At 40.6% G+C, this 24,374-nt stretch overlaps 1 protein-coding gene across 1 annotated transcript in view; it reads left to right on the top strand.

Moving 5' to 3' along the window:
* The window catches only part of SYNE2 (spectrin repeat containing nuclear envelope protein 2), a 176,430-nt gene that overhangs the window by 51,823 nt on the left and 100,233 nt on the right, over positions 1 to 24,374 (top strand). The window contains exons 29-49 of the mRNA XM_058807437.1: positions 98 to 687; positions 1,373 to 1,552; positions 2,494 to 2,644; positions 4,409 to 4,567; positions 5,271 to 5,432; positions 7,744 to 7,845; positions 9,071 to 9,271; positions 10,194 to 10,359; positions 11,070 to 11,182; positions 11,945 to 12,147; positions 12,564 to 12,683; positions 12,790 to 13,078; positions 13,424 to 13,590; positions 14,946 to 15,252; positions 15,939 to 16,091; positions 16,931 to 17,290; positions 17,782 to 17,916; positions 18,852 to 19,013; positions 20,030 to 20,176; positions 22,915 to 23,070; positions 23,429 to 23,685. Coding sequence (XP_058663420.1) covers positions 98 to 687; positions 1,373 to 1,552; positions 2,494 to 2,644; positions 4,409 to 4,567; positions 5,271 to 5,432; positions 7,744 to 7,845; positions 9,071 to 9,271; positions 10,194 to 10,359; positions 11,070 to 11,182; positions 11,945 to 12,147; positions 12,564 to 12,683; positions 12,790 to 13,078; positions 13,424 to 13,590; positions 14,946 to 15,252; positions 15,939 to 16,091; positions 16,931 to 17,290; positions 17,782 to 17,916; positions 18,852 to 19,013; positions 20,030 to 20,176; positions 22,915 to 23,070; positions 23,429 to 23,685 — 4,280 coding nt within the window. The remainder of the gene's footprint in view (positions 1 to 97; positions 688 to 1,372; positions 1,553 to 2,493; positions 2,645 to 4,408; positions 4,568 to 5,270; positions 5,433 to 7,743; positions 7,846 to 9,070; positions 9,272 to 10,193; positions 10,360 to 11,069; positions 11,183 to 11,944; positions 12,148 to 12,563; positions 12,684 to 12,789; positions 13,079 to 13,423; positions 13,591 to 14,945; positions 15,253 to 15,938; positions 16,092 to 16,930; positions 17,291 to 17,781; positions 17,917 to 18,851; positions 19,014 to 20,029; positions 20,177 to 22,914; positions 23,071 to 23,428; positions 23,686 to 24,374) is intronic.

Raw genomic sequence — 24,374 nt, 5'->3', positions numbered from 1 at the left:
TATTACAATTTGTTTTTCAGTCACAGGTTCAGCTTGAATGCAGGATATATGTTTTTTTTTCACTAGCTAACATTTTTGGTCATTCTCTAAATTTCAGATGTTGCAGAGATGCATATTAGAACAGATTGAAGAGTGCAAACAATTGGAACACCTGGACAGTTCAGCAGGGGATGAAGTTAATCCATTAGACCTGCAAGCTGCAAGAAAAGTTATAATTAACTGTCAAAAGCAGCTTGAAGAAATGCGCCATAAAATGCAGATCCGTGAGGCTGTCCTTAAAGATCTGGAAACTTTTATGGCCTCCCTGAAGAAGATCCAACCTTCCATCACATCTCTCCCAGATCAACCTGAAATGCAGGGAAAAGCTTTGAGGGAGGCTGCACAGGAAGTTTCTCATCTGGCAGAAGAGGCCAAAAGTCTGGATGAGCGCCTGAAGAGTGTTAATATCCGTCTTGAAGATGCTGATCATGGGAGAAAAACTTGGTGTGAAAAACTTGTTCAGGCTTTATCTAAAAAGCTAAATGCCATTTATGATCCCTCAAGAGAGCAGGTGCCTACAGAAGAAAAAGACTTGTACAAGACTTTTTCCAGAAAAAACAGTGAACTCCTTAAAACCATTCAGGATCTACGGGACAGAATCAACAAAATAGGCTTGAAGGATCCAACAATTCCAGCTATTCAGAAAAGGTGAATTATTTTTTAAAGCTCTTCTAATTTCATAATTTCAGTGGAGTCAGCCTGGGTCCCCTCTGCAGGAGAGCACTGAAAATTTAAGTATCTGTAGAACATTGACAGTAGCTGTGAGTTTATTTGCTCCATCACCGCCTAAAAAAGGATGCCTTCTCCATTTTTTTTTTTTTAAACTTGTGTATATGTGTGTGTATATATACATATATACATATACATGTATATATATATGTATATGTATATATGTATGTGTGTGTTTGAAGCAGCATTGAGGAAGAAAAAATAGGAGATGGGTTATTGTGATCTTAGTTTTCAGTAAGAAAACTGTCAGATGAGGAGATGGGTCCCCTTGCTGGGCACTAATGCACCTGATCTGAAACCCTACAGTGTAAGATGAACAGACTGCACTTGCCTTTTAATACAAATTAATTTCACTGTGTTCATACAGACCCAGCTGCCCTTCAGAATTTGGATTATTTTCTCACAGTGTTGAGGTCAGCATAACTCATCTGAGGGCCTGTGTCAGATTACATGAATTGAAGACCAAATGAGACTTTTTATGAGGTCATTTAATACAGTATGTGGAGCTCAGGATGAATTTCTAGGAATTTAATAATTACATTGTGAACCAAATCAAAGGCTTATTTTAATATAAGGCTGTATTTAATTTTTTTTTCTAATAAAGGATAAAATCATTAACAGAATTGGAAAAGGAATTGGATCGTGCTGCTGCTGAAATGAAATCTCTGCAAGAAATTGCTAATAAACTCCCACAGATCAATGAGGAGAAAGCAGAGGAAGCAAATGAGCAGTGCAGAATTACAGAGAGGTTATGGGAGGATACAAAGCTCTTGCTTGCTGAATGGTAAGGAGGAAAATTGCATTTTAAAGTAATATTGTTCTAGTAAGAAGTTTGCTTGTGAAATCAAACAGAAAAAAACCCCTAGACTATACCTTAAAGGTAGAGTGGAGACATAAACTATCATTAAGCCAAGAATTGCACATGGAAGTTTGCAGCCAAAGCTAATCAATTTTGCATATTTTAAAAGCATCACAGTCCCATCATTTAGCAGGTATGCAGTGATGTGCTGGACTTGATTGGCATCCAGGAGAAAACCTGCCTGCTGCAGGGAATGCTGTGTCTTCTGTATTTGCTGTGAATTTCCTGCCAGCACACCTAAAAGGAAAGGACAAACTGAAACAAATGGAAAAGGACAGCTGGGAAAACAGTCTCTTATGCAGCAAAATAAAGGGAGCTTGGATTGATAATTCTGAGAGAGGGGACTGGGAGGGGCTGTGGTTGGTTGCCCAGGGTATCTGTGCTTCAAATACGGTTTTTGAAGATGCCCAGAGGTTTTGGAAGTACTGGCACAGTTCTGGTTAATTCTCATGCCTTGCACAGGAGTTAGTAACCTGTTTTCATGTCCCACTGAAGGATGGGCTGGAATCCACCATCCAAGCTGCTGTGAGCTCTGCTGCATGAGATATTTCAGTTTACTGTGGCTGAGCTCACCTCTCAGGTGGAGAGGATCATATGAACACAGCTGCTCATCTCAGATAAATGTGGATCAGAGGCATTTGACGGTGAAGGGCATTTCTAATTCCAGAAACTGTCTGGATACCACACAGGTATCGCACACACATTTTTGCAGGATTTAAGACTGGCACAGTTCATCTCTCCTTTTCTCTCATCCCAGCCTGGTTGTCAAACTTCCCACGTGTGTGAATATAGGAGAAGGGAGCAGACAGGAGGTTGAGGCTGCAGGTTTGTGCTTAGGCCATAAATAATGCATCTCTTTTTAATAGCCAGGAGCAGTGTGCAAGGGTTCTGGAGCTCCTGAAGCAGTATCAAAGCTGCAAAACGAGTCTGACCAGCATCATCCAGAAACAGGAGATTGTGCTTTCCCAGCAAACTTCTTACATGGGGAAGGAGAATTTGAACAGACTAATAGCAAAGGTGAGTAACAGGAACTTACTGGAAAGGAAAGAAAAGCCTTTCCTGGGAGCATTCAGATGCAGGGTTGTCCTTGTACCCTCAGCCTTCAGGGCAGATGTTAAGGCCTTGCTTTCACTTTGGCTTCCAAAATACCTTTAGGGACTCCATATTTTTTGTTTTAAGTAGGTTTAAGGCTGTTTTTTCGTAGTGAATCAAAGTCTTGATAATGGAGAAGGATTACAAAAACTAAACCAAACCCCATGGAAGAACTAGGATCTAGTATGAAGATGAGATTAAGTCCTCCTTTTGCTCCAAGCTGTCTATGACAGCAGTTAAACATTTGCAGTAGCTTTTACATTACTGATGAGCTACTCATGCTGAATGAGCAGGTACTTCTGGACACCTCTTCATTTAGTTTAAAGCTTTCCACCTTTTCTGTCAGAAATGTGACAGCCAGCTGCTTGGCTAAGTGAATACAGCTACTGGAGTAGTTGTCCATGGTTAACAGATTAGTGAGCAGCAGCATGGCCATCATGACCATTTTACTGCACAGGTTTCACATGTCCTGTATGATGTAACTGGTTGTTCAGATCCTATTTTAGGCTTTCTGATGAGGCATCACCCATAGCATCCAGGAGAGTTTGCTCACAGACAGTGCCTGGGCTGGTTAGATTGAAGAAGGAATGTGAGTGGTGTTTCCTGAGGCAATGGGATGGTGTCTGCTTGTGCCAGCCCCCTTTAGCTGAGGCAGGGTCACTTCTTGGTCCCACCAGTGAGACTTGGGGCACTTTGTATCACCTGGGCTCCTGCTGCAAGGGGGGCATTGCTGCATATCCCAGCCCCTGCTTTATGGAGATCCCTCTGTGGGAACAACCCTCCCTCCTCACCCTGAGCTCTGCAATTCCCACTCCCAGAGCTCTGGTCTGAAATTGCTGTGGCACAGTCCAGGCATGTCCTTGAGTGCTCATGATTTGTTATATAGAATATACAAAATAATAGCAGGGAAAGTTCTCTGCTTTGTTCTGGTTTGTGAGAGCAGCTCTGCCATCCTTCCCCTGAGCTCAGTGCCCGGTGGGGTTGGTATGGGAAGAAGTAATTTCCCAGGACGTCTGTGGGAAATAAGGCGAGAGCTGTTCACATCCACGTGCCTGGCACTAGAGGTCAGTGTTTCTTTTCCAGGAAGCTTCCATGTTGTTTGTAAACACTGACATTCCAATGAAACACAAAGAAGCAGCTTGGTGTTTAAATAGAAAGTAGGAGAAAGAGATGTTTCACTTTCTGGCTGTGACATATTTTGACAGTGTCTGTGTTTAAATCGGATTTAAGCTTTTTTTCTGTAAATAGTTCAAAACCTGGGGTTCAGAATGCAGTTGTGATAGTATCTCAGATTATTATCACACTCTGCATTGTTTATCTCTGTAATCAAGGTTCTGTGTGTGGATGTACAGTCCCCTTGGATCTGGCACTTAGGACTTTAAAAGCAAACCGTGGTTTTGGCTCTCTTAGAAATAAATTATCCATATTCCCACTCAGCTGTTCTGCAGCCAACAACAGAATGATATGGATTTCTAACAGGGAAATATTCCTGTCAGCATGGCAGGGATAGAACAACACAGAATGCATTCCTAGTCTCATCATATTGTATAAAATAGATTATTTTATGTAATGCTGTTGTTTCTCTAAGCAAAAAAAAAAAAACCCAGCAAATCAGTTTAAAAATATTTTGCTGAATAAACAATCATAAGCAAATATGCTCAGAAATATCCATGTGGTTTTTTTTCACAGATTGAAGAGGCAAAAGAGGAATTTAATGATCACTCTGAAGATGTAGACAAAATAAATCAGATCTGCAAAAACCTGCAATTCCAGCTGAATAAAATGAGAAGCTTTGAGGAGCCTCCGTTCGAGAATGAGGCTAACATTATTGTGGACAGATGGCTGGATGTATGTAAAAAGTAAATTATCAGGGTGGTCTTATCTGTTATGCATTATAGTAATTGATTCTGATGTGGGTGTAATATTTCAAATAAATTAAGTGCAATATGGCAGGGATTCTTAAGAGATAAATCCAAGTGTTTACCAGAGCAAAGCTTGCAGAGTATCTATGGATGTAATGTTTCTGATCTCTCAGCTAATTTATATTGTCTCTACTCCTTGGCAGTAAATAATTCTAGAAAATGCAGAAAAGGCAATATTTGTGTTTTCTGCATGAATTTATAAGCTTCCATAACAACTTCTATGGATTTATACTTTGGAGACAAATCTGGAAAATTATGGTGCTGGTGCTTTAGGTGGGAAATGTTTGCCACTGTCGATCTAAGCAGTGCATCAATACTGAGATTAAATGGTATTTACTGGGAGTAGATAAACATTAATGAGCAAGGCTCCTTCCTAAACCTGCCTTAAAACTGGCAAGCTGCTGTTGTGATTGGTATGTTTGGTGACATGTGTGGCAGGGATTTAAGTATCTTCTCCATGACCAGTTCACTGTGAAGACATGAGATTTTTTTTTCTCCCCATTTTCTGCTCTTGTTTTTGTGGGTGGTTTCATCTTGCTCTGATTTTCTTGTGCTGCTTTTGCTTCTGGAATATAACTCAACATTTTTTGAAATCTTTGTGTGTTTTCTGCCTATCAATCTAATGGTAGATCAATGAAAAGACCGAAAATTACTGTGATAATTTGGGGAGAGCTCAGGCTTTGTGGGACAAACTCCTGAACTTATCTGGCACAATTGAAGTTTGGGCAGATGAAGAGCTCAAGAATGCAGAAGACAATTGCCTGACTGAGGAGTACCTTGCTCAGTTGAAGGTAATTTAAATGGCAATTTTTTACGTTTTCTTTGTACTATATTATACTATGGATTTTGGGCTATAAACATGATCGTTGCATAGATAAACCAGGAGAGGAAGTTGTAACATTTGCAGTTGTATCTGCATGGGTGGTTGCACTAAGGATGTTGCCTTTATTTGGGGAAATACCTTTGAAAACTAATGCACAGATAGTGTATGTGTGTAGTTAATGGTTTTCAATCAATGCAACACTTCAAATGCTGTACAGAGATGGAGCAAAGAGAAGGCCTGTGATGCTGAAGCCTGGAGTGGCCAGCAGTGCACAGAGAAGAAAGAAAAGAGTGTGTATAGGCTAATGATCAGTTTTCCAGGTAGAAGTGGCCTGTCAGTGAAGATGCTGGAGCCTCTGGGACAGCTGGGCAAAGCACAGCTCAAGGAGAGGTTTCAGAGGTGGTTTATTTTCCCCCTGTGTTCCTCACTGTAACATATTGCAGCCTCATCAGAGAGTGGCTGCAGAGCTTCTCCAGGGGCTGCACGTGGGCAGGCAGCAGCAGAGCCTGGGCTGTCTGTGCCCCTTTGGCACAGATTATAATGTTAATTCTTGGTGTCAGGGTGCAGCTGGGTGTAAAAACGCATGCACTAGGTCTGTGCCACTGAAAGCTTCATGTATGGGGGTGAATATTTTAATTTCTAACTTCAGGGCCAAAATGGACCAGCTGTGCTGCTTCATTGTGGTCATAACCAGTGTCTACTAAGTAAAAATAATTTCCTGCTTGAAATTGAGTGATTCAGACATAAATATGTAAATACATCCCATATCCTCTTGCTTGAAAATTTGCAGACAGTTTTTCCTCAGTGTTTACAAGCTACAAATGGCCTGGTTTTTATTATGGTTGTTTGCAGCTTTCCTCCTACTGTTAGCACTGCTCATTTGTTTTAGTTTGCAGAGAAGTGAAAAGCCAAGTTGCTCTTTGTGTATGGATCTTCACCAGGAAACAGTGGCATATCCACTGTGCAGCAGTGGATATTTTGTCTCATCATTGTTGTCTCTACCATTGTATTGTCAGAATTTTCCTGGAGTACTTTAGGTCCCTGGAGGCTCCAGTAAAAATGCACTAGCTGGAAAATGCATCTTTAGGGCCATTTTGTTACCTGGAAACTGCTCAAGTCCAGCATGATGTGACTGTGCCCCCAGTGTGACTCTTCTCCTCCTTAGGAAGGGCTGTGCTGGAGGTGGCTACAGTAAGGTTATTCTGCTGCTTCCTTGTGAGAGATAAGTCTCCAAAGAGGAGGGAGAAGAGGGCAAGAGACATAGAAACCACATTCCCCTGAGCAATTATTATAAAGCAGAATAGAAAGAGAGAAAACTGAACCCAATGCGCTTGAATTTTTGTAAAACGACTCCAAGTGCAGATGGCATCAGGTTCATTTATCACTTTATTATTATTCCTTTTATTGATCCTGAAACACCTCTGCATTGATACTAATTCCAGAAAGACCCCCAACTGTTGCAATGTGTATCACATTACACAGGGTTGAAACCCAGGGTCCTTTGTGAGCTCTGGTGCATGTGTTTTCAGGGAGCCTGTCACAAAAGAGCAGAGCAGTGGATTATTGGACTGTATATTTAAGGATAATTTCAGTATATATAAAAATGTGAGAGAAGTTCTGCTTCCCCCTGTAGCCTGTATGCAAATGCAAACTCTTTTAAGGGCTGCATCACATGAATGGGTTTTGATGATTGCTTTTACAGAGACTACAAAAGGAAGGCTTGTCCTCAGGGAGCTTGGAATATCAATTTGGGAATATGAGACAATGTCATTATCCTGTTCAAAAGTTGAAGCTGGCATTTTACCTTCACATCACTGACTTATTCCAAAGTACATTCAAATGAGTGGAGGTCTTTTCATATGCAAAGGATTTACATTTAAAAAGTGCTTACAGCCTGTGTTGTATTTTATCACTTCCATACTAAAGCACGTGCCATCAGGATGCCCGTTCTTGACTTGAAATCTATGGCATCTGAAAATATCCCTTTTAGTAGAAGCAGCGAGACATAAATGCAAAATTAAAATTATTTTCCTGCAAATTTACTTGAAGCAAAATAATTAAGATTCTTAAATATATGCTAAATTTGCATTATCAGCTTCTTTGCCTGAGAAACAGGGTGTTTCTGACTCGAATACAAGATGTGCTTAATTGCAAAAATGAAATTTGGGAAATGAACGAATGGTGTCACCTCTATATACCAAAATGCACAATCAGAATATTTTACTATCATTTTCTATTGGAGGGAAGCACAGTTACCAATGTGTTTTTTCCACCTTTAGGCATGCTTACGGGCCCAAGAGCAGAAACTCCAGAAATTCGACAACACAGTGGCTGAGATAGAAGAGCTTCTGAATAGTAATGAACCTCCATTGGAGCTACAGGTACAGAGGAGCTTTTACAGCTGATACATCAGTCCTCCTTACTATAGCCATGCTTCTAGTACTGCCTTTGCTGCAGTCAGTTACTGGTTTTACTTATATCTGCTCAAGGAGAGTTGGAGGCATTTTGTTGCCAGTGGGCAGTGGTATTTCACTTGTTGCATCTCTCAGCCTGCTAAAGGTTGGTAGAACCAAACCTGTCATTTTAAACACAAAGGTCTTGTTCACTTCTGAGCCTTTTTAGGCCCTGGGCCCTGCCCAAAGAGGCTGATATCAGTAATATCTGGTGTTTAGCTGGTGGTCAACACCAGGGCACAATGGACCTCATCACCCTTTGGGATCCCAGGAACTCAGCTTTACTGACTGTCCATTTTAAACTCTACCTTTGCCTGGACAGTGTAGCTTGGTAATGTGGAGTTTCTTACACAGAGTGGTGTTTTCTTTTGGAGTATCACAAGGAAATCTTCATCTTTCTGTGTTAACTTCACACAGCAAAGAATAAATTGTTTTTTAAGACTGTGTTAGTTTGATCCTGTAGCAGTTCTATAATCACCCTCTCACAGTGTCTGTCAGATGCACCTTGAGCTTGACCCTGTTGAGCTATTTCTGTGTTTATCCTCAGCAGGCAGTGAACCCTGAGGAGTTTCACTGGGTGAAGTGATCTAAGGAGCTTAGGGAAGGACTCAGCAACCTTGTGCAGTGCGTGCTGTGCTCCTTGAGAGCACCCCGAGTCCCTGGGGTGGGGTTGCCCCGTGGTCCCACCCTGCTGCTGCCTCATGCAAGTCAAAGATGAGGTCCAGGACCTGTTTCTCTTTAGTGAATAGTCCCAAGACAGAGCTCCCAGCCTCTCTGCTGGCCTTTTTTTGGGTTATTGTGGGGAATTTCCCCCAGTGGAATCACTGCAGGGGGGTGTGTTACAAAGAGAGCTGCAACCCTCTTTATTATGGCAGCTGAAGCTCAGAGTAAGCACTGGAGAGATTGATAAATAAAATAGAACAGCACCAGTAAAACTACTAATAAAGATGAGCTGAGATCACTCCTCTTCAGAAAAGCAATACTTAAATGTTTTTCAGTTTCTGGAGTGGGAGGGGAACAATTCAAAACAAAATGTAATTGAAACATCTGGACTTCAGACCACTTAATTTCTTTTTATGTCTATCATAGATTTTTGTAATGTTCTGAGAAATCAATCCAGTATAATTGATGTATGTTTATTTCCAATTTTAAGGTCATCAGATCATCTGTTGTGCAGAAAATGGAGCTAATAAAAGAGCTCTTGTCAGCCAAGAGGGGAACCAGTGAACTCACTGTGAATACAGCAGAGCTGAAAGGAGACCTTGATCTGGCCAAGACACAGATTGGAATGACTGAATCACTCCTCAAAGCTTTATCTCCTTCAGACACCTTAGAGATCTTTACTAAACTAGAGGTAGCATGCCACAGATTGTGTATATTTTATACATTTGTTCATAATTTCTCTCTTGGTCAAGTGTTCATAAGTGTTCATCCTGTGTAAATTGTAGACTGCTGGAATAACTCAAGTGAAGAGCCTGGCTTGAATATTTCCTTAAGCTGCCAGAAACATGGAAGAAAAGCCTCTTTTTCCTGGAATTCTCAGATATATTTAACCCTTGCAGCTGTTGGAAATGGTTAATCCCAGGCACAACAGCAATATTGCCACCCAGGATATGTTGAGGCAGTAGTGCCTGTTTGGACTGTCTGTTCTCCAAAACTGGGTAATACAGAGGATGCCTTTGTGTGCCACCTGAGCCTGGCTGCAAGGGGAGCTCCCAGCAGACAATTTCAGCCTAATATTTGCTGAAACTTGATCTTGGAGGCTTAGGCTGGCAAGATTTAAACCTCCTGTGGAGCAGTGAGTGGATTATGTGCATTGTGGGTGTCAGACCTCTAGAGTTTGGGGCACTGAAATCACAGCCATGGAGGAAAGACAGTTTTTAATTAATTCTCTAGCTCCCTCTAAGCTACCTGTCAGCCCACAGGCTCTTTACAGACAGAATAAGGAATTTAGGGGGTGGAATGATGCCTATGGCATTATATGCTCTGAAACATACAATGGCACTATTCACATCTCTATTCTGTGGGGTTATTTGTGCATATAGGTGTACACACACTGCTCAAGGAGAGTTTAGTGCTTATACCTACCTACTGATGGCCTTGCTAATGCCAATATAATTTAAGAAATTGTTTTGACACACAGGAAGTGCTAAACTCTTTTGCAAAACTCTAGTTTGTACTAAAGCAGCTCTGTACAGTGAACTTCTGTTTGGCCTTCAAAACTTACTTTTTAAAACTTCTTCTGCTTTGTTGTTTGTTTTTTTTTTTAACCTTAGGAGATACACCAGAAAATTCTGCAGCAAGAGCACCTTGTGGCATTACTCCAGGAAGAGACAGATTGTCCTGATGTGGATGAATTAAATAAGCAGCTTAAATGTGTCACTGATTTATTCAATAGCAAGAAACATGTGCTTCAAGATCACTTTATGGGTGTTTTGAATCGTGAGTGAACACATTTTAATTATTTACCTTTACAGGTTTGACCACCACAATGACTTAAAGGTTGTGCAATTAATTGATTAGGTCTCTGAAACTGCTTTGATATCCCAAACTGCTTCAGGGTTTCTGAGCAAGATAAAGATTTGCAGAAAAATCGATTTTGATCCCAGAAAGCCACTCAGACTGAATCAAAGTATTTGGGTTCTTATTTTTACATTAAAAAAATTAGATAAAAGAAGTGTAAAACATAATTCAGGAACAAATGTCAGAGTATTTAATTTAAAAATACAGAAATCCAATGTTTTAATTTTTTCCAGTTGTTTTTTATCTAAAATTATTTACAAGAATAAACAATGTTATTACTCTTTGCTTTAAGCAGACGGAGGATTATGCAGGTGGGAAATCTGGCCCAAAGATAATCTCATGTCTTCAAATGTTTTTTAAATAGTATTAATCTGTGTGGAAATGAGAAAAGTTTCCACTAGGCTATTCCAGGTCTTGTTTACCCAAACTGCTGTGTGTGTTAGCTAATGTTAGCTAAGAAAAATAAGAGCTGCAGCATTTTCAGTCAACTGTTCTGTAGTAAAAAGCAACCTTTGACAGTAGCACTGATAAATGTAATTGTAAATTGTCTGAAATCTTCATGTTAAACAGGATTTTCTTTTACAGAGTGCAATTAATGAAAAAAAATTGGAATGTTCCTTTTTTTTCAGGTCAGTGCAAGAATTTTAATGACTGGTTCAGCAGCACTCAGCTGTCTCTGAAGGACTGCTTTGAGCCCTCAGAAACAAAAGCCATACTGGAAGAAAGACTACAGAGGCTAAAGGTAAAGTATTAAAATATTGTAATTTCTAAAGCTGATTGTTCTGGCAGTTGCTCTTTTCACCCTCAAGGCTATTCTTGGGACTGAATTCACCTGCAGTGGTTTTATAGCTGGAGGCTGGAAGAACATCTCATGTTACTTAAAGCATTAGGAAAATAAGGGCAGTGAAAATAAAACTTAATTGAAATGTTTAGGTTCAGACAACTTGGGCAAGTGAGAGGCAGGACAGTAGTTGATGAAAATCAGTGGGCCTTGACCAAGTACCTCAGTGTGCAAGGCTGCAGAAAATCAAATATGTAGAGAGTAGCATGAAATTCTGACCCCCAATGGACTCAAATGTGGAAAAAATTTGCATTTAATTTGTTGTAGCAAGATTTTCTCTCCAAATCAGACAGAATGAACAGAAAACAGATGGAAAAGCCACAACATCTGCAAGAAGCAATCACAGTTAAGCAGCAGAAGGAGATAGAGTGATGTCAGTGCTACATTTGGATGCTGCTTGCCTGTTTCTGTGTGTACCAGTACTGTAGAGAAAACGAGTCATCAGTTCCACTTTTTCCTTATTTTACAAACAGCAGCTTTTCCATTTACATGTGCAATAGTCAGCAAACTGGGAATTAACATATGTTCTTTTTCAGGAACTGAAATTGCTGGGAAAAAAAATACTGGTGGAGATAACAGGAGCTGGAAAGCTCTTGTAACATAAATATCTATTACACTACAGCAAATCTGACAAATGGATCTTGTGTTTGTGTTCTTTTTCAGCACTTCCTGACATCTGAGGGAAGAGATAGAGACATCCCAGAGGTTAAAGCTTTACTGAACAAAGTGAAGCCTTACTTGCCCAAAGCCAGCATTAACCACCTCAGCAGTCGTGTGAGGGATCAGGAGGCAGAGCTGCAGAGGTTGATCTCCAAATGTCAGAAGAGGGAACAGGAGCTTGGTGCCTCTCTCCAGCAGCTCAGCAGGTAGGGAGCTAATCTTGTGCCTGACATTTTAATCACAAGTGGTGTCAGATGATTCATTATTAAACAGCCATAGGGAATGGCAAGCAACCCTTCTTTTTACAAGAGATGGTATTTGAATCAAATGTTTTGTTGTAAGTTCCATGTGGGTTGTTTTTTCAATTTCATAGCAGACCTGTATGGAAACTATGGACAATTTCATTGTCATGAACAGCGATAGTTAAAATTAGGCTTATGTTTAAAATATTGCTTGATCAGACATATTTCTGTGTTTTTTTAAATAACATATTTTATGTTATTTTAATTTTATTTTAATAACATATTTCTGTTATTTTTTTCAGCAAAATCCTGCTGCCAGCAGGTTTTAGCCATATGATGCCTCTTGTTTTGACCTGAGTCTCTATTTGTACCTCCTTTAGCCTTGAAGAAAGCAGCATGGCCTTGAAAGAATGGCTCTCTGCTCAGGAGGAAAAAGTGAAAGAGATCAATAAAGATGATACAGAACTTGAAGATATCTATAAAACACTATTAATGCAGAGGTATTTGGTTTTTTGGTCACTTTCTAAGAACTGTCTTCTAAACAAGATTGTTCTATGTTGTTACACCAAATGGATGTTGATTAATTATTTTATTTTTATTTTTCAGGAAACCATTTGACTCCCTGGCTCAGCTGTCAAATTCCTTGGAGGAGGCTGGGCTGACAGAATATGAAACCCTTTCAGAAGCCAGTAGCCTTACCAGCAGGTACCATGCACTGATAACACGTGTCAGTGAAATGGCAGGGAATGCTGAGAGACTTCCAGTGGAAGGACAGAATTTTGAAGACCTTGCCCAGGACATTTCTTGCTGGATCAAAAAGCTTGAGGAGGCTCTTAATAAAATGAGTTCACAAGGAAGTGAGTTGTCATCAGATGAAAGGATTAATCAGATAAAGGTATTGTGTTAAATATATTCCTTTTCACCTCAAGCTAATGCTTGATGAGTCAGTACCCCCTGAAAAGTACTGCCACTGCTCATGGCCTGTAGTTTGTCATTTGAGCATTTTGTTTATTTGTCAGAACAATAGGAGTCTTCTTTGTAGAGAATAATTAATAAGTCAGCTTAATTGTCCCAGACTTTGAAAATTAGACTATGTATCTATTTATGTGTTGGCTATGTACTACATTAGAAGAAGGCTTGAACAGCATTGTGAAAAGTATGAAAAAAATATGGTAATACCTTTTATTTTGTAACCAAAAATAATTATATATGCACTGCTTCTGTTTTTTGTTTAATACAGGAAATCACAAGTCTCAGAGATGAAGGTGAGGCCGAAATACAGAGCATGGTGGCTCTAGGAGACACTTTATTGAGAAATGAGAAAAATAAGCCAGAGGTGCAGCAGACTATTTCTGAGCTCCAGAAAAAGTGGGAAAACCTCTGTCAGCTGGCCACTGAATACAGCAGGTAATGTGCAATTTGCCAAGAGGCAGTGGAGATCACTTACTGCTGTATTGATTTTTTTTCTCTTCTTCCTGCATCCATTCAATTTACTTTCTGATCTTTGGGGGCAGAACGAGATACCCACACAAACAGTTGTATTTCTGCAGAGTTGTGGAGAGGCTGGTCACAGTTTGGCCTGAATGGTCAGGTGGGGAATAGCCAGAGATACTTTCTGGTGTGGCCATGAATAGCCAGAGAATCTTCTGTGTCCTCTTGTTATTACTGAGCTCTCAGTAAAGCCAGCACAAGAGGTGCTCAGGAAGATGGAGCGTTGTGGCTGTGTTGGGTCCAGCACAGCAGAATGCAGAGCAGAATGCAGAGCTTTCACACTGTTAAAGACAGGAAAGGAGGTGCTCTGCCTGCCTGAAGGGATGCTCAGGACCTTGCAGGATCAGGCTTGTGAACAGCAGATGCACAGGAAGAACAGCAGTGAGGAGCTGGAACAGGGAACTTGATGCAAGAGCACCTCACGTATGTGAGGCTGTGCTTTGTTTATTTGCCAAAAAATATGAGTCTTGAGGGGCAGAACCCAAAACAATGGAGCTTTGTTTTTGTCCTCAATTATCCTGCTGTACTTTACAGAATTATATCCAGACTGTTTGTTTGGATTTGTTTGTGTGGGATCATATTTTCCAATGTTGGCATTTAAGTTCCATCTGGAAGATATCTGAGCTCCATCACTAAATGTGAACATACAAATGTTATTTCTGTCTCATTTCATACTTCCTGTGGACAAATGCAACCTGTTCACCTGCAGCAGATCAGGCATGCATGCTTATAAAGCACACAAAGAGAAATCCAATGTAAAGGTCAGGCAACTAATCACTGGATTGTACTCTCATACCCCATATTGTGTGTGCTGGTTTTGTTTCCTGTATCTCTAAAACACTCCCCCACCCAACTAAATGTGATGAGTTTCTTTTACAGACCATTCCCTTTCAGGAGGCTGTCAAGGGAAGTCAAGGAAAGCAGATTCATAACCATATTGTAATTTTTTAAACAGAATTTCTGCATTGAAAAGCAAAAGAGTACAGAGCATGCGCATCACATCTCAGATTCTAGAAACTGTGGGTTTATAGGTTAAGGTTTAAGAGGGTTAGTAATTTGTCCTGCATTGAAGTCTAGTTCATCTGTAATAACTTCAGTGTTTTTCATCACCTTGAAAATTCCAGTCTGATCAGTAATTTAAAATCTGGGGAAAAAAGTGTTCAGTACACTCAAGTTCCTTCTAATGGCTGACTTGTTCACACTTTGACATTTCCTAGGTAATCAATACATTTGTTTTTTTGACACTATTAAACATAGCATTTTTTTCTTAGCCCTCAAGAGCAACTTCAGTGCAACAGGGAGCAATATGAGCAAAGCAAAGAAGATCTGAAACAGGCTCTAATGGAGCTGGAGAAACAGCAACAGGAGATTTTTGCCCTTCAGCCTGGTTTGGAGGAGAAGCAAGCTCAGCTGGCAAACTATGCTGAGCTCCTGCAGAAAACAGAAGCCTTGACCTCCCAATTTAGCAAATTGAAAAGCCAGGAGAATCTACAGGGCCACACTGTTGATCCCTGCTTCACAGAGGCAGAATGGTCAGAATTAAAGCACCAACATGAAAATCTGCTCAGCCAGCTCCAGGTTGGGACCTCACTCTCTTTCCTTTCCTGTTGGTTGCAGTTCTCACTGTTCAGCTGTGTAATTCAGATGGGGAGGTTTTGGGTAAAGCTGGGAGTGGAGGAAATTCCTCTGAAAAAGGGCAGGGAATATCTCTCTCTCTCTCTCAGGGATAAATACTGAAACAAATGAGACCAAAGTAAATGTGAAGAACATTTTGTACCTGTGTAAACAGATTTGGATAGCTGTAATATGAAACATTTGCTCTTACATTCTTCAAGCCACAGTAGCTTTTCTTCCTTTGGGAAGGATGAATTTGGAAAACATGTGAAGGATTATCTTCCAGCATCTTGCTTGTTCTTGGTTTCACCCAAGGTGGTGCAAATTCCATTTGTACCCTGTGTGGCATTCTGTCTCTAATGTTTCATCCATTTTAAGAGAAAGCATCCTTTTTACAAGTACATTTCTATGAAATGCCAACCCTTCTGTTTCCTGCTATTCATTAAAATTTTGTTCACGATGGAGATCATGATGTGCTGGGAAGAAAGCAAAATGGTTTTGTGTTTAACCTGTGGTTAGCCAGATATTCTATGGGAAAAAAGCAAATTTGTTGTGCTGGTGAGGTCCTGGAAAAGCTGTAACAGTCTGTGGATGACTGAGATAATGGTGGACTAATCCTAGAAACTCCTTGTTTCTCGAACATCATGCAGACATTGCAAAGCCCTGTTCAAGAGCACCAGCAGGCTCAGGATGTGGCAACAGACCTGAGCACTGAGCTGAAAACTGCCTCTGAGAAGCTTTCTGAGTGTGATGGTCCAGCAATGGAAGAACCATCAGCTGAGAAAAATCAGTTGAAATCACAGGTATGTTGCAGTTCCTGCGTTATGGAGCCCATCACATCTGTAAAAGAGAACTACTCATGGTATCAAACTAAAAAGCTATAAAACCTTTCTAAAATAAAAAGTATGTAGTGCTCCTTTATTGAGATAATTGTAGGACTCAAACCACTTTTCATGAACTGGAGGGAGACCTTTACTATTGGCTAAACTGAAGGTTCATGAGGAATTGTCCTAGCTCAAGCACACAGGATTCTTCAGTCTGGTTGGTTAGGATTTTTGTTTTTTTTCTCTTGGGGCATAATGAGGAAAGAGATTATTAAATATGGTATTAAGTGTCTTTAATTTAGCCAGTGTGAAAAATTTTTTGAAAAAAGTCAGTGAGCCAAGTTTATTTTTAAGAAGTGTTCTTCATGCATAAATAGACATTCTTCTGCTCTTTAGCAGAGTGGAAATCAGTCTCGTAGCTGTGAGCATAGAGAGCTGCTGTAAGCTGAAATCATGGCTCATATATGGATCATTGCAATTCCCTGTCCTTCAGAACTTGCTATATCTCTAAGAAGGAAAAAGGGAGAGGAGGAGAGGGGGGAATTACCTGTTCAGAACTTGGATCATCATGTGTGCTATGGGATTATTTTATTACCATAATGCTTTTAGCTTCAGGTGTTCTCTGTGCATAAAAATGGCTGATGAAATTATTGGTTTGGTAATTGGCTTCCTGCAGCAAATAGGTCTGCATGTACCTTTCAACATGGTTTGTTGTTCAAAACAAGTATTTATGATTTTAGAGGCTGAGTTTAGATCTTAACATTAGGTCTATTGAGTGAAGATACTTTTCAAATAAAATGTTTTCTTCATGTTCAAAGGAACAACAGGGACCTCTTAGCCAAAGTGAAGACACAGCAAAGAAAAGTTTGGTTTTAGCAGAAACTGTTAAACAAAACACCTCTTCACCAGAACAGGAGTTTATTGAGGATGAGATGGAAACACTTCAGAGTGAACACAAAGAAAGATTGGAAGAAAGACTTGAAAATGTCAAGCAAAAGAAGGAAAACATTTCCAGTGAAGCCCTTGAGTTAAAAGATGAGTTTGGCAATGAAATCCAAAAGGAAGATAAGGCAGATACAATGCTGAAGAGAGAGACACAGATCACTTCTGATACTCAAATCTCTGCAGAGGAGACCCCCACAGCAGTGGAGCTGAAGGAGCCTTTGGAATTGAGTGATGTGAGTTTATTTGTTGACAATGGAAAGCTGGCTAAAGAGACATCTCAAATGTCGTCTGTGTATTGTACCCTTAATTTCACTGAAGTTATGCCTCCTGTAAATACAAGTGTATAAATCAAAGAAGTGGAAGGAACTCTCATAACTTTTAATAGCAAGTCTGTAACAAGCCAATAACATATTAAAAACAGCAGTTTACCTTTTAAATACAATTCCATTTAAATGCATGTCACTTTCTCTTGCCACTTAATAGAGCAGGTATCCTCAGACAGGACACGAAGAGAAGTTAAAGAGACGGGAAAATTGCAGATGAGCCTCTCTGCCTAAGAGCTTTGAGAGCTTCTCTTAAACTAGAGAGAGTTGTTTAGAACTGCAGCACAGTGTTTGTCCTGTTTGTTTTCAGAGAGAATAATTTTTACCATTCAGAGATTTGATGTTAAAATACAATGTTTATGGTAACACAAACAGATTTTCTTTTCTATCACTTCTCTTAGGGTCAAGATGTAAATGGAAATATGTCTGAGAAAGAGAGGCAGAATGCTCCAGTTTTGGAGGAAAGCAGTGTAGTGTCAGACAGCCCATTACAGAATATCCATCACAGCAAGGACAGATTGGAGCAGGCTGTTCAGGTACCTGACAAATGTGTTTTAATAGAAGTCTGTGTATGTGTGAAATTGATATGTAATCCCTTAAAATTTCTTGGCTTATGAAGGCATGTTTTCCTTATCTGATGAAAGGAATCATAAATTATATTTTCTCCAAATCATCCCCTCAGCCGTGCTCATGTGAAGAGTGCAGGAAATCCAAGTGATGGTCTCTGCAAACCCCCAGAGCTTGGACCCACTTTGTCCATGATGTAGAATCTACCTGTGATTTCATAAAATCCATCAAAAAACAGTTTGGGTTGGAAAGGGTGCTCAAGTTTATCTAGTTCCAACACCCTGCCATGGGCAGGGACACCTTCCACTAGACCAGGTTGCTCAAAGCCCCATCCAGCCTGGCTTTGGACACTCCCAGGAATGAGGAATTAAAGAGGTTTCATCACTGCAGGTAATGAGAGGTCACTAACCTGGAACTGCTCATTTTTATGGGACCTCAGGACATTGACACTGTAAATGACTTGTAAAAGTGTAAATGTAAATGTGTGCAAAGCTAAGGGAATGGTTTGGAGTACTCCCTCATTGACCTGACCATAGAGAGATGATTACCAAAATATCACAGTGGGAACTGTCCATACTGGGATTTCTGGGGAAGGTGCAAGCTCAATAGTTACCAAATGTGTCTAATCAGAAACTTCTAGAACTGTATTAAAAATTCTGTGAGCAGTTGCTCCTGTTTACCCTCTTCTGAGACTCTATCAGAGTGGGTGAGATCCCACTCTAGGATGGCAAACTGCTCTAAGCAGAGGCTTCCAGCTCTCTGGGTTTGGGTTACCTCAGCATTTTCCTTCATTCATTAAGCTAAACTGAAGATAGAGTAGACAGATTGTGGAGTGGGAAGTTTCTTAGCAAATTTTGTACTGTGACTTTCACTGGTTGTAAACATTTTGCATTTCTCAAATCAGGAGGAGGCTGATAAGGAGAACCCAGATATGGACAGAGCTGACAGGTTCCAAGAGGATGTTCTGGACAGTGCAGATCTTGGTGGTGAGGCAGAAATGGAAAGACCTCAGGATGGTGTTGGTATTGAAGGTGATGAATCTGGGAGAAAAGCCCATCCAGCACAGGTAACTGGACATGAGATTACACCAGAGGGGTTGAATTTGGGGGTGTTTGTATCCAGTTCAGTTGCTGTGGGGGTGATACTACTAAGAAATGAGTGAGAAAAGCCTCAAGTTTACACTGAGCTGCTTCAGTCTGATGTGATACTTAGTATGTGATAACTCACTTCTTTCATGTCCATTCAAAATTAGTGTAGAGGGAGGTTTTTTTCTTTAGTGGTTGTCTGAGGATCATTCCAAAGGATATTGCATTTCAAGTCACCTGGATGTATTGTGAAATCTGGCGACCATTTTTCTTGAACACTGTTGTTGTGCTTGACTTGCTTTCCAGATTTCTTATTTACATATTTACTTTGCATGTGTGAGGCTGCATTTGAGATGCTGTGCCCTGTTGGTGCACCCTGGTACAAGGGGAATTTTGACACCCAGAGCAGTGTTTAGGAGTTGGAGCCAGAATGAGTGGGAAGAGGCCAAGTTCCTGTTGGAGATGAAAGGGCTGACAGGGGTGTTGTTGCTGTCATCCCTTCCCTGAAGAGGGGAAGTGTTATAGAGCCAGACTCTTCTCAGAATTTCAATTTTAGCAAATTCTGAAACCTCCATCCAGCAAATCTCCAGGTTACCCACAGGACTATCCTGCCTGAGTTTCTAAACAGACACTCTCTGTCTACAGTACAACTCCTCAGGAAAAAGCTAAACCTTTAAAAAATACATTCAAGACTGTGTCCAGGAGTACATAATTCAAGGTCCCTGCTTAGAATAATGAAATGTGAACAGTGTAAGTCAGAACATTTGGTAATTTATTCTAAAAATTTATAACAAAATTACAGCACTGCTTCTTATAAGTGGTTTCCTTTGCAATAACCTTGCTCACAGTAAATTATGAGGTGTAATTATGGTTTTCCTCATCTACCTATAATTATGGGCTTCATAGCTTTCTCATCTCAAGCACTGTAATTACTACTTGGCAGGTTTGATTAGAGCTTTTTGATTACTGGTTGCTTTTGTTTTTCTTACACCAAAAGGAGGAACCTGGTGATGTTGAGAATCAATCATATAGAGAAAATGAGGGGCAGGTTCAAGAGAAGCTGTGCCAGAAAGGTCAAGTCCTGGAATCTGCAGCAGCTGAGAAGGATGGTCTGGGATTGAATCCCCCAGCTCCTGCACATGAGGTAACCCACAGCCTGTTATTTCAAGTGAAATGTGCCAGTTGTTCAATTTTGGTTTCCACCTAGCCCTCAGCTGAAGTTGTTTTAAAAGAGACAATTACTCACATCAAAATCAAGACCATTGCATATAGATCTTATTTATGTCCATGACAGTTTTGAACTTCATGCAAAGTGCTTGCCACATCATAATTTTCTGTGGCTCTGTTCCAAAGAGAGTTCACCCTAGTTTTTAGAGCGATCATAATCAGTCTTTATGATATTTAGAGTTTCTCTTCAATCTGTTAAGCAGCACAACCTTCATTCCATGTTATTACAGTCAGCTATGATAGCTTTTCTATTGTAAGGAAGGCAGATCAGAGAACTGAAATCCAAGAGTGATCCAGCAAAAGAAAAAAAATTAAATAAAGTGGAGAAAGGAGAAGGGATTCAAGTTGAATTAATGACAAGTTACATTACTGAATGACTTTACCAAGTCTGCTCTTCTTTAAGAGTAAAGGAGTTACATTACAAGTGCCCTGTGACTGTTGGACACCACATTCTTAATTTGAAGGTAGGGCTAAATCTAATCTTCCTGGTGAATCTGTAGGCAGCTCCACAGCTGACCTGTCCATGGGCAGGTCTTGCCTGGGACTTGCACACCTGAAAAATCTCCCAAGGTTCTTGGGACTTTGAAGAAGTCCCTGCTGACTGGAAGCTGGCATTGTTATTTAGATTTACAAAAAGGGTGTGAGGGAAGATCCAGTAAACTACAGACTGTTAGAGTAACCTCAGTTCCTGGGGAAATTATGGAGGTCATGCTGGGTACTACTGAAAAGCATTTAAGGACCAGTGCAATCATCATAGAATCATTTAGGTAGAAAAAGACTTCAAAGACCATCAAGTCCAACCATTAACCCAGCACCAAGCTCACCACTAAACCATGTCCCCAAGTGCCACAGGGACATCTCTTTTAAATCCAAGGATGGAGACCCACCACTGCCCTGGGTAGCCTGTTCCAGTGCCTGACCACCCTTACAGTGAAGGAATCTTTCCTAAAATCCAGTCTAAACCTCCACTGGCACAGCTTGAGGCCGTTTCTCCCTTTCCTGTCACTTGTTACCTGGGAGCAGAGACCAACCACTCAGTTACACCCTCCTGTCAGGGAATTGTAAAGAGTGATAAGGTCTCCTCTGAGCCTCCTCTTCTCCAGGCTAAACAACCCCAGACTTGTGCTCCAGACCCTTCCCCAGTTCCACTGCCCTTCTCTGGACACACTCCAGCACCTCAAGGTCTTTCATGCAGTGAGGGGCCTGAAACTGGACACAGAATTTGAGTGCAGCCTCCCCTGGCTGTATCCATGGAGGCAGTGTGCAATGAGAACTTCACACAAACAAGCAAAACAAGTACACAGCAAGGTTTTTCTAAAAGTCAGGACACTTCTCTGTGTCTTTTGATGTGTTGATATTTCAATCTGGTGAAGTGGATTTCCTCCTTTCTGTGTGATAGCTTAGCTGAGTTTTAATGCTTACTTCAGTTCTATGGCACTCCAAAGTGTCTTGAGATTAGATCTTATGTCTGAATTGATACAACTGTTATGGTTATGTACACAGAGAAATTGAAAAGTTCTCCAACTGACTACTTCATGAGTGGCCTCTTCAGTTTTGACTGAAAATAACCAAGAGTTCAAATGAAGAGAACTGTTCTTCTCTGAGAATGTGTACTATGTGCTGTATCTTTCCCACACTTGAAAGCAGATATATTTTGCATAGCTCATGACCCATGAAGGGACAGATGACAGTGACAGCTTACAGTGATAACTGGCTGTTTCTAGTAAAACAGTGTCCAAAGTAGTAATACGTGAAGTTTATCAGACAAGAATCTTTTTACTGTTGCTGATTTTAGATGTTAGTACCATGGAGAAGCTCACACTGCAGTATAGCTGTGTATTTGTATGCATTCACTCATATAAATTTTATACATGGAACAGATCATCAGATAGAGACAGGTACTGGGAGAAGGGAAATGCAGAAAGATTTTTAAGGGATCATCATGTGGTCCAGCTAGCCTGTGACCTTTCATTTCGGATGCTGTCTGCAATAGCTGAAGGTGATGTTAAGCCTGGCCCCAGCCCAAGTGACTTGTCCCTCTGTCATGGGAATCCCAGGCAGTGCCAGAGACTGGCTCTGGAGCCTCCTCATCCCTCCCCACCCTGAGACATGACTCCCTACTGCTCTGATCTCACCCCAGATTTTGGCTAGCACCTGTGCCAGTGGCAGCCATGGCTTTGTGTCACAGCCAGGCTGCTTCATGCATGAGCTGCCCTGTGAAGAGCTGAAGAGGTGTCCTGGTGAAGGAAACAGCAGTGTTGTCAGGGCACGTGCTGAAGCAGAAGGAATGTGGGTGTGAGGAGAGGATAAAGTTCCATGAATATGTAAGGAACAGAGGTAGAAGACACAACAGGCCTGTGAATTTATCAGGAGCAGAGGTGGGTGCAGGGAAGATGTCAGAGTTTCACTAGAAATGATGGGCAGAGATTTCAAAGCCACCTGAGCAGTGCTGACAGGAGGGGGTGACTGCAGGGGTGGGGGACAGTGATGGAGTTTCCAGTTTCTGGGTCCTGATTGATCCACAGAGGCTGTGGGAGAAACCACAGCAGGATTTAACAACCCCAGCATGGCTTAAACACGTGAAGCAAGGTGCTGCAGTCAGAAAACTTATTGGTTTAGACCCTTCAGCAATAAGAATCTTGTTTTGTGTTGTAGGACACAGGTGCAGAAGTGGTTGTCCAGAAGGAACTATTTCCTGCAGTGCAAGTAAACAGTGAATATTTTGAAGAGGAACAAAAGGTCAATGAGCTGAAAAATGAAGTGGCTGAACTGGATATGGTGCTTATAAATGAACAACTAAAAGAGCTGGAGGTATGGAAACTGCAAAGCCATTCCTCATTTTTTATGTAGTGGTACACTTGCAGAATTGTGATTCATTTGGCAAACCAAAGCTGTTGCCCACAGCCTTATCTGAGTTTTAACTGCACAATTAGTTTGTCTGCAGACACCATGCCTTGCTGCATGTCCATGTAAATCCCACAGCTTGTACTGCTCTTCCAGAGTGCAATGATACACCTAGGATTGCTTCCATGATGTGCTGCTTTGCTTGTGGATGAGCAGGAATATGTTTGTAGGTGAATCGGTATTTAGCTGTATTTTGTGTTGAAAGCTGAGAGTCTTTAAGATCATCCTTTAATCCCTTCTCTCTCTGTGGTGGGCTTGATTGTAGAATTTAAAAACTGAGCTGGAAACGTGGAAAGCAAAGTCTCTGTGCCATGGTGAAGGAGCAATTCCCAATGGAACAGGATCAAACAGAGCAGAGCTGCAAAGCACAGAGCCCTGCTGGGACAGGCTGCTCCAGGAACTGGAAGCTGTTAAGGCAGTGAAGCAACAACAGTGCTGTTTAATTAATGAATACCAGAAAAGTCTTTCTGCTGCACAGTCCTCCATGAAAAATTTGTCAACAGAAAAAGATAACATAAAAATGTAAGTACAGTGGAGGGGTTTGGTTAAGAGGTTGCACAACAAATATGGTTCTGCACTGAATTTTGTGACATGCTTCAGTAATGCTCAGACAAGAGTATGGGGTTATATCCACTTCAAGAGAACTCTTAGAGGTTTGTAAGTTTGTGAACAGACTTAAGCAGAAGAATTTCTGGTGGCTCTCTGCTATCCTTAAACAACATCTACTCTCTTTATTCTTTAGGCAAAACAAAGTAGTTGCCGGGCTAAAAACCTATAAAAATCCATCTTAAAATATATATTTTTTTAATGTGGCAGATGTGAAATACTCATTTTTCTTTAGAGACTTCTTAATTCTAGGTGTTTTCTGAACAAAATATCTCTTTATTCTGAAAACTAACCTTACTTGATAGGAAAAATTCCATGGCAGTAAGTAAAGTCTACATTGTCAATTCAGAGGTAACCAATGCACAACAAATATTTACTGTGTTTTGTGAATTAGTCTTCAAAATACAGAACTAGTTTGTCATGGTAATGTACCAAAATATTTTGAAAACATTTAAAGCTTATGAAATTGTTAATTTACAGCAAAGAGATTTAAAAAACATAAAAAATCCATCTGCTAAATGTATTTCAGGTGGGCATTTAAAGATACTTGTGTAAATAGAAGATAAATAGATTCATTTGGAAGAGTTTACCTTGCCTGAATAGAA

The sequence above is a fragment of the Ammospiza caudacuta genome, chromosome 6 (assembly GCF_027887145.1).
Source record: "Ammospiza caudacuta isolate bAmmCau1 chromosome 6, bAmmCau1.pri, whole genome shotgun sequence".
Classification (NCBI taxonomy): domain Eukaryota; kingdom Metazoa; phylum Chordata; class Aves; order Passeriformes; family Passerellidae; genus Ammospiza; species Ammospiza caudacuta.
Note: the sequence above shows the minus strand (reverse complement) of the source record. Positions and strands in the feature narration are given on the sequence as shown.